At 41.6% G+C, this 16,872-nt stretch overlaps 1 protein-coding gene across 1 annotated transcript in view; it reads left to right on the top strand.

Moving 5' to 3' along the window:
* Nucleotides 1-15,774, top strand: part of LOC130401917 (protein phosphatase 1 regulatory subunit 1A-like) — a 20,644-nt gene extending 4,870 nt beyond the window's left edge. The window contains exons 2-7 of the mRNA XM_056605947.1: nt 4,990-5,050; nt 8,892-8,929; nt 10,505-10,568; nt 11,579-11,785; nt 13,724-13,855; nt 14,364-15,774. Of these exons, the coding sequence (XP_056461922.1) occupies nt 4,990-5,050; nt 8,892-8,929; nt 10,505-10,568; nt 11,579-11,785; nt 13,724-13,855; nt 14,364-14,458 (597 nt within the window). The 3' untranslated portion in view covers nt 14,459-15,774. The remainder of the gene's footprint in view (nt 1-4,989; nt 5,051-8,891; nt 8,930-10,504; nt 10,569-11,578; nt 11,786-13,723; nt 13,856-14,363) is intronic.
* Nucleotides 15,775-16,872: the final 1,098 nt, after the last annotated feature.

The following is a 16,872-nucleotide window of genomic DNA, read 5'->3' as shown; positions in this document are numbered from 1 at the left end:
TTTGATGAGTGTTTTTGGTGTGTTTGCACATATGGAGGAACATGCGCCAGGATCCATTACACCCAGATCAAATTACTAATTGTGGATTGAATTTGAGCTGTCCTTCTGCTCTCCCTGTGGAGCAAATGACACGAGTCAATATCTATATGAAAAAAGACAGAGAGGATTAGAGATAAGCCATGGAGAAAGTACAAAGGAACAAGTATTAGATTGAAATTGCAATGAGAGTTTCAGAGAGAGCAAGAATTGAAAGCCTTTGAGAACAGTTCCATTTAGAGTTCAATATGATGCAGTAAATAGCAGCAGATTTATTATGATCTTCCTGATCCCGTTTCAATAGCCAAGATGAAAGTCGAGCTATGTCCTGAATTGTCCCTTTAATATTTCTCCATTTTACTAGTGCTCTGCTAATTCTGACCTCTTATACATTACAAAGATTAAGCTACAAAAAAAGCCCAGATATTAGGCCGGCCCAGTTTTTGCATGTTGCTTGAACACGTTTTGCAAATCTTGGCTCGTTGTGTCAAAACTCAACACAAGCAAATAAGACACAACACAGGGAAATATACCATAAACATCTATGTCAAATTGAAACTCTGCTATCGAAACCTAAAAATCCTTTGTCAAAATGTCACTAGTGGACAAAATGATGAACATTTGTATCATACGCTTTCAGATCAGCAACAACACACTAGTCTAGTTTATATAAACCACTGCAGTCTTTCATATCCACTGTTATTATTCAGTTCCACAGAAGGCACATTTTCAGAAAAACCGAAAAATCAAATGCTCAATACTGTACATCGCAGTACTGTACTTTACAGTGCAGTAAATTCAGTTTAAACAAATATAAACCTAAAAAAAAAATACACTAATGTAAAACAGAAAAAACAGCAATTGAGCGTGGGTGTGCTATTGGACCCTCAAATTGTTTATGGTTTGTGAACCAGTTCCGGACCAGTTCCAGACCATGGAAAATGTTAGTTTCCATCGGGCTGTTTTGGTCCGGAACAGGTTCACCAACCATAAACAATCAGAGGTTGTATACTTGACCCCTTACTCGCCATTTCTAAACCCAGAAGATATTTTTTAGGCTTGGAGATGGCACGTACATGACCGCCAACCACATGCCTGCATGCCTCTTCTGCAGGCAATGGAACAGGCCTGTGGAGACATTCAGGCAAGGTGTTCAGGCAAAAAATGGAAGAGAATACGAAGAGATATTAATTTGATAGCTGTGTTTACTGTCGGATGGAAAAAAAGAGTTTCGAGAAGAATTTGCGAAGTTTTAACAAAATTATTACAGTTTTTCTCAATCGTTTAAACAGGTTTTCTGAAACTATAGCTCAATTTCTCAAAACTCTAAACATAAACCTGAGAAGAGTTAATCATTTTGTCAAAACTACACAAATTGAAAAAATGAAAACTGAAAACGGTAAACACAGCTATCAAATTAATATCTCTTAGAGAGCATCAATTAAACACTGGTGGGATCAATTCAAAGCACTTCCATCAAAATACTATTTCATATGTTTTGGATTTATGAGGCCATGTTACATATTCCAATGTATAAAATCATTTAGAAATAGCTTTCTTTTTTAAAGTTGCAATTAGGTGGTACCATATGACTGTTGCCATATGGTAATACAATACTGTGACTATACCATATAAATATTGCGTTGACACAAACGTATCAGAATAGAATACAATGCATATTTGTCTATCAAATGAGCTCCAATGAGCTAAACTCACAATCCCAGCTTCCCAGAGTCATACTGTACACATATAGGGGGATGTAATGATGAAATCAGTGCAAAAAAAAGTACAAAAAGGTAACAAAGCAAAACAAATTTTTTAACTGTAATACAGTAAAATGTCCAGCTGAAGTGACTGCATAAAAAGCTTTTCGTAGGCCAACAAAAAATAAAAATAAGAATATAAATGAGGTGAAACAGATCTACATGTCAATCAGTATGTATTCCACCTCCAATCCTGATCAGGCCAAAGGACCATATCTACAACGCAGTAGAGCTCACAGAGTCCTCTTTACTGTAATGCTCTGACAGATGATTGAAGTGTTTTGCCAGTTGATTTTGAGCAGGTGAGAAGTGAGTAAGACTTAATGGTAATTTGTTGTTACGTTTTGAAGGCCAGTGGGATCCAGGTGAACCAAGTGTTCTAAATGATGAGATTTGTGCTTAGAGTTTAGCAAAAATGTGAAACAGCGGAAATGTGCTTAGAGTTTAGCAGTCTGGGGTGTAGTTGATACATGAGCTTCAAGTTTTCAGAATTGTTCTGCATAGTTCCATTTTTTGTGTGTCTACAATCGAGAAAAACTGTAACTCTTCTCAGGTTTGTGTTTAGAGTTTTGAGAAATTGAGCTATAGTTTCAGAAAACGTGTTTAAACGATTGAGAATAACTGTACGGTATGGTTACAAGTGTTAAATGTATAGTAACAAGAACTTCAAGTTGTGTTACTTTGGTCTAAGCATGTGTCTAAGCAAAAAAAACGGTAACATCTTTGAATGCCTATTGGTCAAGCGGGCGGCTCTTGGATACTTTAAGAGTCATTCCCCTCTGATAAAATATGGCGCTAGCTACCCAGTTCAGTGACGCAACACCACGTCTTTGCGGGTCATGCCATAAGTATAATCTTGCTTGTTCTATGATATTACCTCTAGGGTTGATATAAAGCCCGCTACCTGTTGTCCTGTCCAAGATTCAAACCAAGCCAGTGGTTTATAGTACACAATTGGGGGTCTGTTGTGGCAGTAAACACTATCCGACCATTTTAAACGTCTTTTAACAATGTGCACATAATTTAATTAAAGGAGAGCGATCCCAAGTGTAGCTGTAATAAACAAAAAAAAAACATGGAAAATATTTCCTCCATTCTCTCCCACTAAATAAGAGAGGGTCTTTCACTGTCGACCCCACACCGAGACAAGGCCCATTGTGCTCCTCTTTGGATCTGTTCTGTTTCGGAAGGGCCCGGGCTGGAGGTTGGGTGGCTGGCGTGGCATTTAGATGGACGCAGACCGTGTGCGTCCGGGGGCAGTGGCATTTGCGTGAGCAGAGTAACACACCGGCTGGGCCGACGCCGAAGGCTGCCCGGGAATAGCAATGACCCAGTGAATAATGGCTTTGACTCTGCATTGTGGGTCTCTGTGTCACGTCGGGGGGAGGCCAGCCAGCTTTGGGAAATGACGCTTTTACACCTCAATCCTCAATCAGCTTACATGGACACGTCTCCTTGGTGCAGAAACTCAGGCTGTTAAGGTTTTACTTTCTTTAGAGAGATTTGCAGACAGTTGAATCATTTGTTATTTTATGTGTCTGACATCTTCTATCCTTCATATCCTTATGTGCGTACAATGGCCCCCCCACCATGCCTCTCTGAATGCTATTACAGAGGGTCATGGGGTAAGATGGTGTCTCGTCCCTCTTTCCACTCACACTAGCCGCTGTTTTTGACATGAGGAGAGGCCACTTCAGCTCTTCATATCCAATTAAATCAGGCCATAGCTTTGAGAGCGCTCGCACTTCTACTTTGAGTGATGTGGAAAGAGGGCAAGATGTTTAATATGCATTTTGTGCCATTCAAACCATGGAAAAAACCTCATCGATGAACTGCCTTTTGTTCATTGGATCCCTGATATGTGCATGTGGGTGGCTGTGTGTGCTTTGTGTGCTCATGTGTGGGTGTGATTCTTCGTTTGTTCGTGTGTGTGTGTGTGTGTGTGTGTGTGTGTGTGTGTGTGTGTGTGTGTGTGTGTGTGTGTGTGTGTGTGTGTGTGTGTGTGTGTGTGTGTGTGTGTGTGTGTGTGTGTGTGTGTGTGTGTGTGTGTGTGTGTGTGTGTGTGTGTGTGTGGATTCAGAGCCTGTTTAAAGCTGTGTTGGGGCTGTTTTAAACTGCAAATAAACATTCTTCCTAATCACTCTAATTTAATATAGAGCAAAAAACATGACCAGAATAAGCATCCAGTGGGTCCATTGCCTTCATTCTTGTTCAAAGTTGAACATTTCTCTACGCATCAAACTCTGCATGTATTCAAGGGTGATTCTCACACAACTCTGCCTATTCACCATTCCAAAATGATTCCCCGGGGCATTTCCCTGATACATCTTAACTGCGTAATAAAACACTGCAACGGTAACATTGCCTCCATATACTGTTCTCCTTATGGTTTGATCTTGCGCTCTGGGCCTGCTTATTTGTGCTGTGCGAGCCCTGATATCACTGACAGGGGAGGTGGACCATACAGATCACACTGGGCCACTTGTTACCGTAGGCTGGAGGACTGCAGATCACATGACCCGGGCACTTAGTCAGCAGTACTGTCCGCCCAGGCTGTATGGGCTTAGATTTTAGGTGTCTGAGTGTGTGTGTGTGTGTGTGTGTGTGTGTGTGTGTGTGTGTGTGTGTGTGTGTGTGTGTGTGTGTGTGTGTGTGTGTGTGTGTGTGTGTGTGTGTGTGTGTGTGTGTGTGTGTTTGTGCATGCATGTGTACTTGTGTGCGTGCGTGCATGAATACCTGTGCGTCTGTGTGTGCGGGCGAGTGTATGAAGGTCTATTTCCATAAAACGAAACCACCGTCAGGTTTCAGAGGAGAGTTAAAACACAAGTGATTTAAAAAGCGAGTTGGATGACTGACGGCTCGGTGCACTGGGCCTCCCAGCGGATTTTATACACAAAACCCATTCAATCGAAACCTTATTGTGTTTTTATATGCCCCTAAGCACATATCAAACACCATATCAAAAATCCACAATACAGTTCCTTTATTATCCAATCACATGTCTGATGGGGCCTTTTAAACTCATTTTGTTGATACCTTGCATTAAAACCTAATGGGATTTATGGCAAGTGGGAAAAAACAAGGACCTGGTAGCTTTGATTCAATATGTATACACTGCTATGACTACTGCTGCTGCTGCAGTTGTAATCACAGTTATACTTAATACTCTGTTGACTCTGCTACGTTACAGATCAGAAGACGCAGACCCACACCTGCCACATTGGTTGCATCCAGTGATCAGTCATCACCAGGTAAGGTATTCCTCTCTCTCACGAGGCAAATACACACACACACACACACACACACACACACACACACACACACACACACACACACACACACACACACACACACACACACACACACACACACACACACACACACACACACACACACACACACACACACACCTGTCTCAACCTTCTCCTCTTAAGAACTCCCTGATTGACTATGACTCCTCCCAAAGCCCACCACTTGAGTCCTACTTGGTGTGATTTCATCCCTCACCGTCTTCCCTCAGCCCCTCAATTTGTAATTCCATGGTTCCACAGCCCTTATTCACCTGGTGATTCTAAACGCTAGCTGGCTGGGGGAAGTGAATGAGAGGTTCTGCTTTCAAGATGGAACCAAGACTGCTCTTCTACTGTTCTAGTCCTCTTTTCCCCTCCTTTCGGCTGTGTGTGTTTAAGAGTCTATCAGAAGGGGCTCCAGGCCACTTTACTTCATATGGATACGACCTCACGTTGGTTTTGTTCTCAACTGAACACTGATGGTTGAAGGGCTGATGGTTTACCAGACATTTCACAGAACCACCATAAACACCTGTTGTTAATGGTGTTGTTGCAGTCAGGGTTTTATTTTTATCTGCCTTTTTAATCAGATTTTGAGATGTTGGGCTGGTGCAACAGAATGGCAAACAGTAATTTAGGATTAGAGCGGTGAGAAAATGAAGACAGCCTGTTAAGCTGTTGACGAAGTTAACGACGCATGGGGAGAGAGAGAGGGATGAGAGAGGGTTGCAATTGTGCAAAATTCAGGTTGGAGAAGATCATCTGGCAGTAAACAAGGATTAACGACAAGGACACTATTCTTAACTGGGATTTGCAATATTTTACGCATGCAACAAATTGTACCTGTCTTTTTGGCTTTTTAAAATTGAAACAACTAATTAAAACACAGAGCAAGAATAATTAAAAAACAGGGAGACAGAGAGACAGAGACAGAGACAGAGAGAGACAGAGAGAGAGAGAGAGAGAGAGAGAGAGAGAGAGAGAGAGAGAGAGAGAGAGAGAGAGAGAGAGAGAGAGAGAGAGAGAGAGAGAGAGAGAGAGAGAGAGTGGTTATGAGGAGAAGCAGGGTGCAGGGATGTTGGGTATATACACGATGGAATACTAGCTATGTAAATGATAATGAAGGAGAGGTGAGGCATGCTTGCGCAACCCTAGTTGTGGCCCCACATCACACAGAGCCCCTCCATTATTCATGTCTCCACAAATCACTCACTCTGTCATGTGTTGCACGCCTCACTCCGGGAGCAGATGACAGAGCAAGGATAAAAGTAGTCAGGGAGATGATGGTGAACACTCTCTCTGTCTCTGTCTCTGTCTCTGTCTCTCACTCTCTCTCTCTCTCTCTCTCTCTCTCTCTCTCTCTCTCTCTCTCTCTCTCTCTCTCTCTCTCTCTCTCTCTCTCTCTCTCTCTCTCTCTCTCTCTCTCTCTCTCTCTCTCCAGACACTTGTTGAATGTGTTAACCTTGATACTGAAGTTAAGAGAACCATTTAACACAGTCTATGTCAGAAAGTCAGAGGACAGAAAAGATTCAGATACTGGTAAATATGACTTAATTGATCCTAGAGGAAATGGTTTGTAACAAAATAAAGACCTGAGTGGTTAATTGTCGTCATTGTGTTATTCCCTGAGAAACTAATTGGTGCACACTGCCAATAGCTGTACTGATTGCTGTACAACAGCTTTCTTATAAAAAGCACAGGAGATGATCTTTCAAAAACATTTAAATTGCTGTAAGGCAGCAGACTTACTGCACAAAATAGCTGTGCTCATGCATGAAAGATTGCAAAATGATGTGTGATCATTTAAAAGGAAAGTACATAACCTTTTGCGTTCTTTCTTTTTTATTTTATTCTTTACATACTATTTGAAATTGTTTAATCTAAAAATTATGGAAATTGTGGCAGTTTACTACCATGTGGGGGCACCCGACCCAATCTGCTTTCAGTTCAGCCAGCTGGGATTTAAAGTGAAAAAACAGCTTGAAAGAGTTATACATTTACACTCTATCTGAAGCATGGACCCTATGGAGGCTACATCAAATGTGACGATGTACATGATTATCTATACTCATATTACTTTTAACCTTGTCATAATGTATGGTGTCACTATCATGAATATGGACTGTGTTTGATCAATAATAGGGCAGCCCTTGCAGACACTCATTTAAAGTCGATACCTCACGCTGCCCCACTTCACACCACATTATTTAACACACCATGCAACGGAATAACTTGTCCTCTGGCTTGTTAAAAGATAGGGTCAGAAACACCTTGCCATCTTTGACAAAGAGTAGTCGAGGGATCGAACAGGAAACTCTGAGATATACAAAGAGGATAAAGGACTTTGAATCACAAGAGTGAAAAGATAGCATTTTAGAATGAAGATTAAAGTTAATCAATGTTATCTAGAGATTCCGAAAACCAAAATAACTAAACTACCACAACTTATTAATAACTAACCAACTCACGAACTGACTTACTAACTTATTAATCAACATTAAAATGGCTAAGCTAATCATGTAACCAATGCAATAGATAACCATAAACTAAAGTTGTGTAGTTCTCAAGTATTAAAAATGATTGATATGTATGTCTGGGATTTATGATTATTTCCTTGGCCAGATGTCAGACGCACCTCATCAAAAGCTCAGATTCTGAGCCAGAGCTTTGTTCTCCATCTAGGTTTCAGTCTGAAGGCTGGCCTATTTTCTGGTGATCACTCACAAAAAATCCTTGAAGTTTATTGTGTCCTGGTGGAACGCAACTTCAAGGATGCAGAAATAGAACTCTGTGTTGACCGTGATTTACAAAGTCTATAAAGAAAAATGGTTGGAAGTGAAACACAATTATTGTTCAGGGATACATTTTAGTACGAAATCAGGGTAGTGATAGAGAAATCTCACTGGCACTCGGCATAGTGTATACTTTTAGGATACGTATGATGCGCTCTCACGAACACTACCACTGCCTTGGGATACATAGGTTGCCAAGCAACAAGGTGGTGTCCTAGGGAAGTTTGAAAGCTCAAAGCTAATACACGCGCTAGATCACCATCAGTAGTTGCTAATGTCTGCTAATTCACACTTTATGTGTAGTTTCTATAAGGTTGAGTCATGTGTCCAACGTCGGTCTCTCACAAAATAAGATGCAGATACTGTTACAATGCTGTGACTATAATCATCTTGTTTAAATTTTTTATTTTTTTCAAAAACTACCTTTGAAATCCATCACAGCAGCAGGGATCTGGTATTCTTTGTAATTGCTGTAACCACGTTTGAATTGTGGATGACATGATGCTAAAGATTGGTTTTCCCTGCATTGCCCACCTGCGGTGAATAATTTGCATAGCTCAACTCTAGAATAGAATGACTTCCCTGGAGTTGCTCTGAATGGAACTATGCTTCTTGTAACCCATTTCCCTAAGGTGTAACATTCGTCTCTTAGTTTTATCTCTGCATGCACACACCCATACAGAGAACCCCAGAGTCTGCATATTAACTGGGCTTATTGTTACGTGTGTTCGCTTATTTTTCGTTTTCAGTATTGAAGTAGTGTGTATCAGTGAAAGTTAGTTTCGAATTATAGGTGTAGTATAGAAACAAGCATATTTGCCTTGGAACAAATATCTGTACAGGGGTCACCTTGAACCAACATACTAACCGTTATCCTGGTCCTACCAGTATATCTTGCCTGTTATTTTGAATAATCATTTTCCTGCAAGGGCTAGTTTTTTGCCAGGCTATTCACAGTGTATCTGTGGAAACCTATCTCTAATTATTTCTATATTTTTCCTTCCGTACAGAGATAGATGAAGACCGTCTGCCAAATCAGCTGTATAAGGTAAAACTATTCCCTGCAATAACACATTTTGATAGAAATGCACTTCCTCCTATGAATGCTATCACTGTAAAAAAAATAGAAAGTTGAGAAAACTCCAAATTTCAAGGCAACTTACTGCAATCAATTTGAGTTTTGAGCCCAACAAAAGATCTTGAGTTTTAAAAAAGTTCCACCAACAAACATTATTTTGTTTTTATATTGTTTTTATTACATTTTCTTCTTTAGACAAACTTGAAAGTTAGAGTTGTGCCAACTTAAAAGTCTGTTTTAAAACAGTTTGGCCAACTAATAATCTTTTGTTCAGATAATTTACTTTTCTTCATTAGTGAAACTTAAAAGTTAGAGTTATACCAACTAAGATTTTTAAATTTTACAAAACTCCAAAAAGTCAGGGTTGTTAACTTAATATTTAAAATTAAGGATAATAACATTTAAAATTGCATTTCAAAGAATACAAAACAAGTCAAAGTTTACTTCATACTTTATTAAAAGCAATAATTGGAAACTTCCATTTTACATTTCTGAATGCCAGACAGTAGAACAAGCAACATGTAGCTACTTCAGCCACAGAGAATCGCTGTCTTAATGCAGCAAACCCAAGTGCAGAACAAGTTTGACATAATGGTCAAATACATTCAAAACATATTTACCATCTTGTATGTCATTGTGCAGTGCATTACAATTGTAACAACAGGAACAACATTGCTAACATATCTGAAGTGGCCGTGTCAAATACAAATACGCAAAACCTGTAAAAAAAAAAATCCTAAGGATAATTTTTTTTTGTGAATTTACAAGAAACAGATGTGTAGAGATCACCCACCGCTAATTAGCTTAGCTCCAATGAACGGTAGTAATCGGGATTCACTCTGCTTAGTCATCAGATAAACTTTCCAACGGTGTAAACGGTCCTGTACCAATCTTGAGTCCTCTTGTCTGACTGTCATCTGGATCAGTTTCCTGATAAAAACAAGAAGGTGGTGCCAAATTTAGAGATAACTGAAAATTAAAAAATTAGGAACCAATTCCTTCCCACAAATCTAAAAATGTTTGAGCCTCCTACTGTACTCACCAAGCATGTCCTGAAGAGCTTCTCTGAATCCTCGCGAAGAAACAGAGGTAGACCTTGCAGGCAGTGTTCACGTTAGCCGGCTATAGCCGGACATTGGCCGATTGCACGCACGCATGGTTCACACTTTTTTTAAAAAGGGTCCTTTGTTCCCCAGTCTCATACAAAGAGGGGAACATAGGACCCGGGGAACATAGAACCCGGTGAACAAAGGACCCTGGGAACATAGACACGCTCCCCCTCAGACAGAGTCTGACTTTAAACCTGTGTTTAAAGTCAGTCTCTGTGTGTCTTGCTAACAAAGATACTACAGTGAGCCCAACTCTTGACCCAAAACTCAACATTGTTGGTTGGACTAAATTGCATTGCACAGTTGACATGAATACCTAATGTTTTATATTCATTTTACACAGAAATCATAATGAGACCAACAATTTTAAGTTTTCGTTTTTACAGTGTTCTATTTCTGCTCATGCTCACCAGTTTCCTATTTTGCTCTCTTTCAGGCAGCCTTGTTGAACTCCCCCAGACAGCGAAGGAAAGGACCCAAAGGCACCCCAACCATGAAAGGTATTTCATTAGGTTCCCCATGGGAGCTACGTATCCCGAGTATAAATGTGAAGTACATATCTCCCCGCTCAATGTCTATCGTCTCAAGGCTCAAACCTCACGGATGTGCAGCGAAACGAGCAAAACTCGTCATCCTTTAATATGAAACATGTAAATAAGGAGTGTGCGAACGGTCCCTGGAGAGCAGCCTGAGTCACTTTCTAAGAAAAGCCTTCCACTAATGAGAGTCTAGTAAAAACACTTCACGTGGATTAGGCCCAACCAAAGATGGCTCAAAGAGGTGATTAACTAACTTAAAGGAGGTGATTAAACTAATCAAGCCCTCCATCGGTATCCATCCTCTTTTATTTGTGCATGCTAAACCAAAGCAGTTCCTCCTCTCCCTTACTCTCTAGTCTCTCACCTCATTATCTCTCTGCTTTCATCTCTCCTATTCTCCCTTTACTTCACTTGGGCATGGTATGTTATATGGGTTACTTACCTCAATGCTCTGTCCTCTCCTCTTCCTCCCTGTTGCTCCACTCTCTCCTCCAACTTCGCAAACATCTTGTCTTCTCCCCTACCATTTGACCGTTCTCTCTACCTGCACCTCCCAATACACCTATTCTTCATCGTTATCCCTTCGCTTAAACCCTCTTCCTCCTCCTACCAACCCTCCTCTTCCTCCAATTCCTCAACTGCCTCCTCCATCATCTGCACCTCCACCTCCTTTGCACTTCCAACAACTCCTCCTCCTCTTTCACCTCCTCGTCCTCAATCCATGCCTTCAAACCCCACCTCTTCTTCACCACCTCATCGCCACCTCCTCCTCCGCCACCACCACCACCTCCCCTCCAACTCCTCCACCACCATCACCACCAACTGCAACACCACCTCACCTCCACCTCCTCCTCGCCCATAACCCCAACAACCACAAACACCTCCTTCACCACCTCACCTCCGCCCACCAACACCTCCTTCACCACCACCTCCACCAACCTCCACCAACCTCTGTCCCCTCCTGCGTGCAGAGCTGCAGTTCCTGGTGGAGCACCACCTGTACCGGCAGCAGCAGCAGCAGCAGGGCGGGGGGGGGGACGAGTGCTCCTCAGAGAGCTGCCTGTCGGACCGGCCAAGCCCCGAGTCCACGCCCGCCCTGGAGGAGCTGCCCTGCGATGGAGCCTTCGGCGCCGAGGTCACGGCCGAGGCCTTCGAGAAGCTGCGCTGCCAAATGGAAGGTGATGAACGCACCCCTGATGGGGTTGGGATCTATTTGTGGTTGTTATGTTTGATATAGCATATGAGGTTTTCATTCTACTCCGCTGTTATTGTTTTAGGGGTTCCATAAGGTTATATTTCGATACTTCTGACCCTCTGTTTTCCGGGATTCATAGAACAGAGGTATCTTTTGTAACTTAAGTTTTGTTACAAATTTAAACTAAACTTTTCCCATAACCGGTGGGAAGACGTCCTGTCCAGAAACCAATGTCCTGAGTCAAAGTGTCTGTAAAGGTCTAAAAGCAAGCCTATGTAGCAGAAAGGCCACTGTAGAAATACATTTGTTCTTTTCTGAAACCTTTGTCTTGCCAATCTTGCTACGCACGCGCTCTCTGGATAACATCCCGGAGGCTTTAGAGTTTCTTGCTGAAAGTTCTGTGATAGCATTGTTGAACTTCTAGATCCGAGATAACTTAATAATAACCCATGACCAAATAAATATATATATATTTGTGTAAACAATATCCTTCAGCAATACACTGAAATAGAAAAAAAACTTGCAGCGCAAAAAGGTGGTTTGACAAATTGTAATGTATTTTATCACAACCTGTTTGACTGGCATTAACAATTCAACAAATGTAAAAAAAAGAGCTAGAGAGAAAGAGACGGGAGAGGAATGTGAATGAATGGAAGAGATCAAAAGGAATGAATCAGGATAGGAGGAGTCAGAGAACTGACAGATGAGAGGAGTTGACTCATCACAAGGCCGATAAGCTGGACGGCGCAGCAACCTTTTCAATTGAAAAAAAATATGTCTTGAAAATACAGGAGCTCAGAGGGGCAGAAAGGAGGGATTCATCCATCACCCGCTGCTTTCTTATCGCCTTTGAGGGATGGAGACGCGGGGAAGAGAAAGACGCAGTAGGATGAGGTAGTGTGGGACGGCAGGAAGCCAGGGGTAGCTAGGCGGAGGTAATACAGTGTTCAGGGCCCGAGCTGAGGCACCGAGGTAAAAAAACCGTTTGAAGAAAATGTGCAGTGGTGTCAATGGTGGAGGAGAAAGGTTCACTGGGAAAGAGAGTAATTGAGCAGAAAGAGGGAGATAGGCCTACTTAAAGACTCAATAGCCAAAGTGCTACCTTGGCAGTCACGGATCATCTCCATGCCAACTACTTTGACTTACGGCAAAGAAAAAGCGCAAACCTAGCCTAAACACTGATTCTTTGTAGTGGCAGATGTCCACATGGTCACAGGAAAGTGAAAGCAAGCTGCACATAGACCCTGTTACTTCCTCTAACTCACCATGATGGGACTGACGGAGCAGAGTGGCCACATGGTCAGGCAGCAACACTTGTACGCTTTTGTTTACTGCGTTTGATTTCATCGGAATAAAGATTTCCTTGAAGGCTTTGAAGACTTTCCATGATAATTACGATCGGTCTGAATGTGACCGGCGAAATTATCTTTTTTATTTTTCTTCCCTTTTGGTCCCCTCCAATATTGATCAGAAAAGGTCAGATTGTAGTTTTGTAGTCACGACAAGAAAGGCAGAGTGGTCTCTTGATTCTTTGCTACAGCGCCTTTCCAGCCGAGCGTGGCAGTAGGTTGAGCGAGAGGATGAAAAGATCACAGTTTCAATCCAGAGGCAGCGGACATCCAACGGTAACTGAATATAAATGTCAGATGGGATCGATTTGGGAGCCATGGTTGAGTGGATTGATTCATGGACAAACACTGGCTGTCACATTTCTCTTGTCAAGGAATAAATCTCTCTCTCTCTCTCTCTGCTACTGTTCCTCTGTATCTTCCAACATTCATCTGTTTAAACACCTCCATTACCCTCATCTCTCTCTCTCTCTCTCTCTCTCTCTCTCTCTCTCTCTCTCTCTCTCTCTCTCTCTCTCTCTCTCTCTCTCTCTCTCTCTCTCTCTCTCTCTCTCTCTCTCTCTCTCTCTCAGAGTTCTCACGGGATAGTACATTAGAAGACGGGGGTGCACCACAGTGCCCCCTTTCCGTGGAGGCAGTGGGATGTTCCAGTGTCCCCGGGGCCAGTGGTGCGTCACTGTCACCACAGAACGACACACAAACAGGTTAGCACCGCGGCGTGGTACCATAAGACCTACCAGGGAGTGTTTTTCTAGTTCCCCCCCATTCGCCGGACAGGCCTGAGGTCCCACGAGGCTAATCAGCGATACTCTGACCCAGAAGCATTTATTTATATACTGCTGAATAGTTTAACTGCTTGGCGGGATATCGTGTAATCATGCCAAGTAAACAAGCTTCTACCAGATGCCTTTGATGCTTTTTTTCCCTGGAGCAGCACTGCACTGCTTGGAATTTCCAACTCTGCTCCCTGTAGTTACGCTCCATGAATCCATCCATCTATCTATCAATCCATGCATTTATACACCCATTCATCCATCCATTCAGCCATCCCTGTTCCTTTGTCTGTCCGTCTTTCTGTCAGGCCGTCTATCTATGTTTGTTTATTATTGTCTTTCTATCTGGTCTCTGTCTGTCTGTCTGTCTAGAGGTCTGTCATTCCACCAAGCCTTCTCCTCTGACTGAACATTTCCCTGCATTCTTTAAACTTTGCAGACACCAAACCGACACTAGCAGCAGCTGCAGCAACAGCAGCAACAGCAGCAACAACAGCGAAGGGGAACAGTGATGGAGCGATGGAGAAGTTGTAGTAGGCCAACGCTGCCCCGAGCCAGACAGACAGAGACCCCCCAAGCCCGTGTCCTCTCTTGTAGATACGGGAACATCCGGGTCTCTCTTCTCCTTTACTCTGCAAAAAAATAAGGCCTTAGCTACCACCTTGGCAACCACTCAAAGGTCTCTAACGGTTTGGGTTTTTGGTTTCCTTGGCTAAGGGATGTTATGAATCAGATACATTTGTTTTTCTATCCATATTCATAATTTCTAACAATGTCTGTATTAAATTCCATCGATGTTGTTACATCTATATATTTTTTTTTTCTTCGATATCTTTCTTCATATTTCACAACTGAATGTCATTCTTAATATGAGGTAATACAAATCACAGGCATTGTTATCACTTCCTCAATATCAGTATCATTATTTAGAACGACTGTGGTACTCGCTACCACTGGTCATATATATTGTTAAATAAGAAAAATATGTGCCATTGCTTCTGAAATATGGCGAAATCTATATGAAAAAGCGCAATCAGAAGAGTTTATAGTTTATATAACTATATTTTAGTTTATAAGACCGCAGAAACTTATCAATTTGTCAACATATCAAACAAAAGACTGGTAAGATGCATTTTTCATGGTGAAATTGTAAACATTTTGGGTGAACCAAAAAAAGCAGATTCCCCATTTGTCAACTGTGCTATGCTTTTGGGAAACACTTCTGTAGCATGGCATTGAATGTACAGTAGGTTACTGTAAATCCAAAACCAGAATTCTTAAATGTGTTTTGTGGATGTGGTGTTGTTTTATAATAAGTAAAAGAAACATGAATCTGACAATTTAAGTGCTGAAATAATGTAAGTAATTAGACCAAAATATATGATTGTGATTGCTATTCAACATTTAATCTCTATTTGTGCTATCACCTCAGTGGAATTACGACGTAGGTTATTTGACAATCGTTTAAAAAAACACAAAACTAAATACAACGTATTTGATGTCACTTCACAGGGTTATCCTGTAATTGCCAGCTTAAAAGTTTAAAAAGTTCTAAATAAGAACCAATATATACACTAAAAAAGACAAAATAACATTCCTGTTATTTATTTTGTTTTGTTTGTTAATTATTATTTTTTTTTTACAATGTGTTTATGTACAATGTAATATCTGTTCTGGAATGGGAATGGCGTTCAATAATTCGAATGGAATGTTTTTCCAATTGTATTTGAACTGGTCAATGATTACATCTGTAGTCCGTTTGATACAATAAAATATTTAAATTGGTGCAGAGTTTATTTGTTATTTTACAGTTATTTTAATTTGTTTGGGATTTATGTCCAGGTCTTGTTGTGATTATGATGGCTTTTAAATTGCAATGCTAGTGAGGTAGGATATATACCCCAAAATTGGGGGTATCGTGATGAAAGAAAACATTATTGCTCGAGTATGTGTGTGCTCAATTCCGGAAGACTTGGAGCATGGACTGAAAATAGCTTCCAACCATAAATCTTTCAACAAACCAGATTTCTTGGGTACAAAAAAAGCATTCATATTTCAGGCATGGCATTAGACAAAAATGCATTTTGTGGAGTAGCAGCAATATGTAGTATATCTATGGACTCTTAAGGTACGGCCACACCAACCGCGTTGCTCGCGTTAGGGGCGTTGAAAATCTGCATTTTTGCATAGGGAACCATTGGTCTAGGCGCGGTACACGCGTTGAAGCGTTGAAGCGTTGCGTTGGGGGCGTTGGGCGCGGCAGTTGCACGTAATTACGCACGTAAACGCAGTAACGCGCCCAACGCACCAACGCCCGGAGTTCAGAAAATTGAACTTTCAACGCTCCAACGCGTGACGCTTAGCCGCGGTAGCCAATCAGCGTGGAGCTTGACCCGACGTCACTGGCAGAGAGTAGTGAGCTTGCACAGAAGCATACGGCCGACATCTTTCTTTTTTCTTCTGGGTGGAAATAGTAACATAGTTACGCCATTAAATGCGTTTATGGAAACATTTCTAGCGAGAAATGTGCATTTTACTTCCATAATGTTCGCTCAGTGAATGTGAAGGATGTTTGGTTTGATAGTTATGACGAAGAGGGAACGCTCCGTTCACTTGCATGGACAATGGACTCATCTAGCTGCGTTGGCGCGTTGACGCGTTGGAGCGTTGAACCACCACACACTGGTCAAGCGTCAGGTTAGTCGCGGTACTCGCGTTGTCCAACGCGAGTAACGCGGTTGGTGTGGCCGCACCATTAGCTCTCCTTGACTTTCCAAAAAATATTAAGTTTAGGATTTGTGTCAGACATACAAAAATATTCCATACATGTGTCGTTATGAAAGTATTTTGTCTTCGATGTCATGATATTGGCCAACTCGTTACATCTGTAGTAGTACGTATGTGAGGTCCTAAGATGTGTGTGTGTGTGTGTGTGTGTGTGTGTGTGT

This window comes from Gadus chalcogrammus, chromosome 13 (genome assembly GCF_026213295.1).
Source record: "Gadus chalcogrammus isolate NIFS_2021 chromosome 13, NIFS_Gcha_1.0, whole genome shotgun sequence".
Taxonomy (NCBI): domain Eukaryota; kingdom Metazoa; phylum Chordata; class Actinopteri; order Gadiformes; family Gadidae; genus Gadus; species Gadus chalcogrammus.
This window is presented reverse-complemented; position numbering and strand designations above follow the sequence as displayed.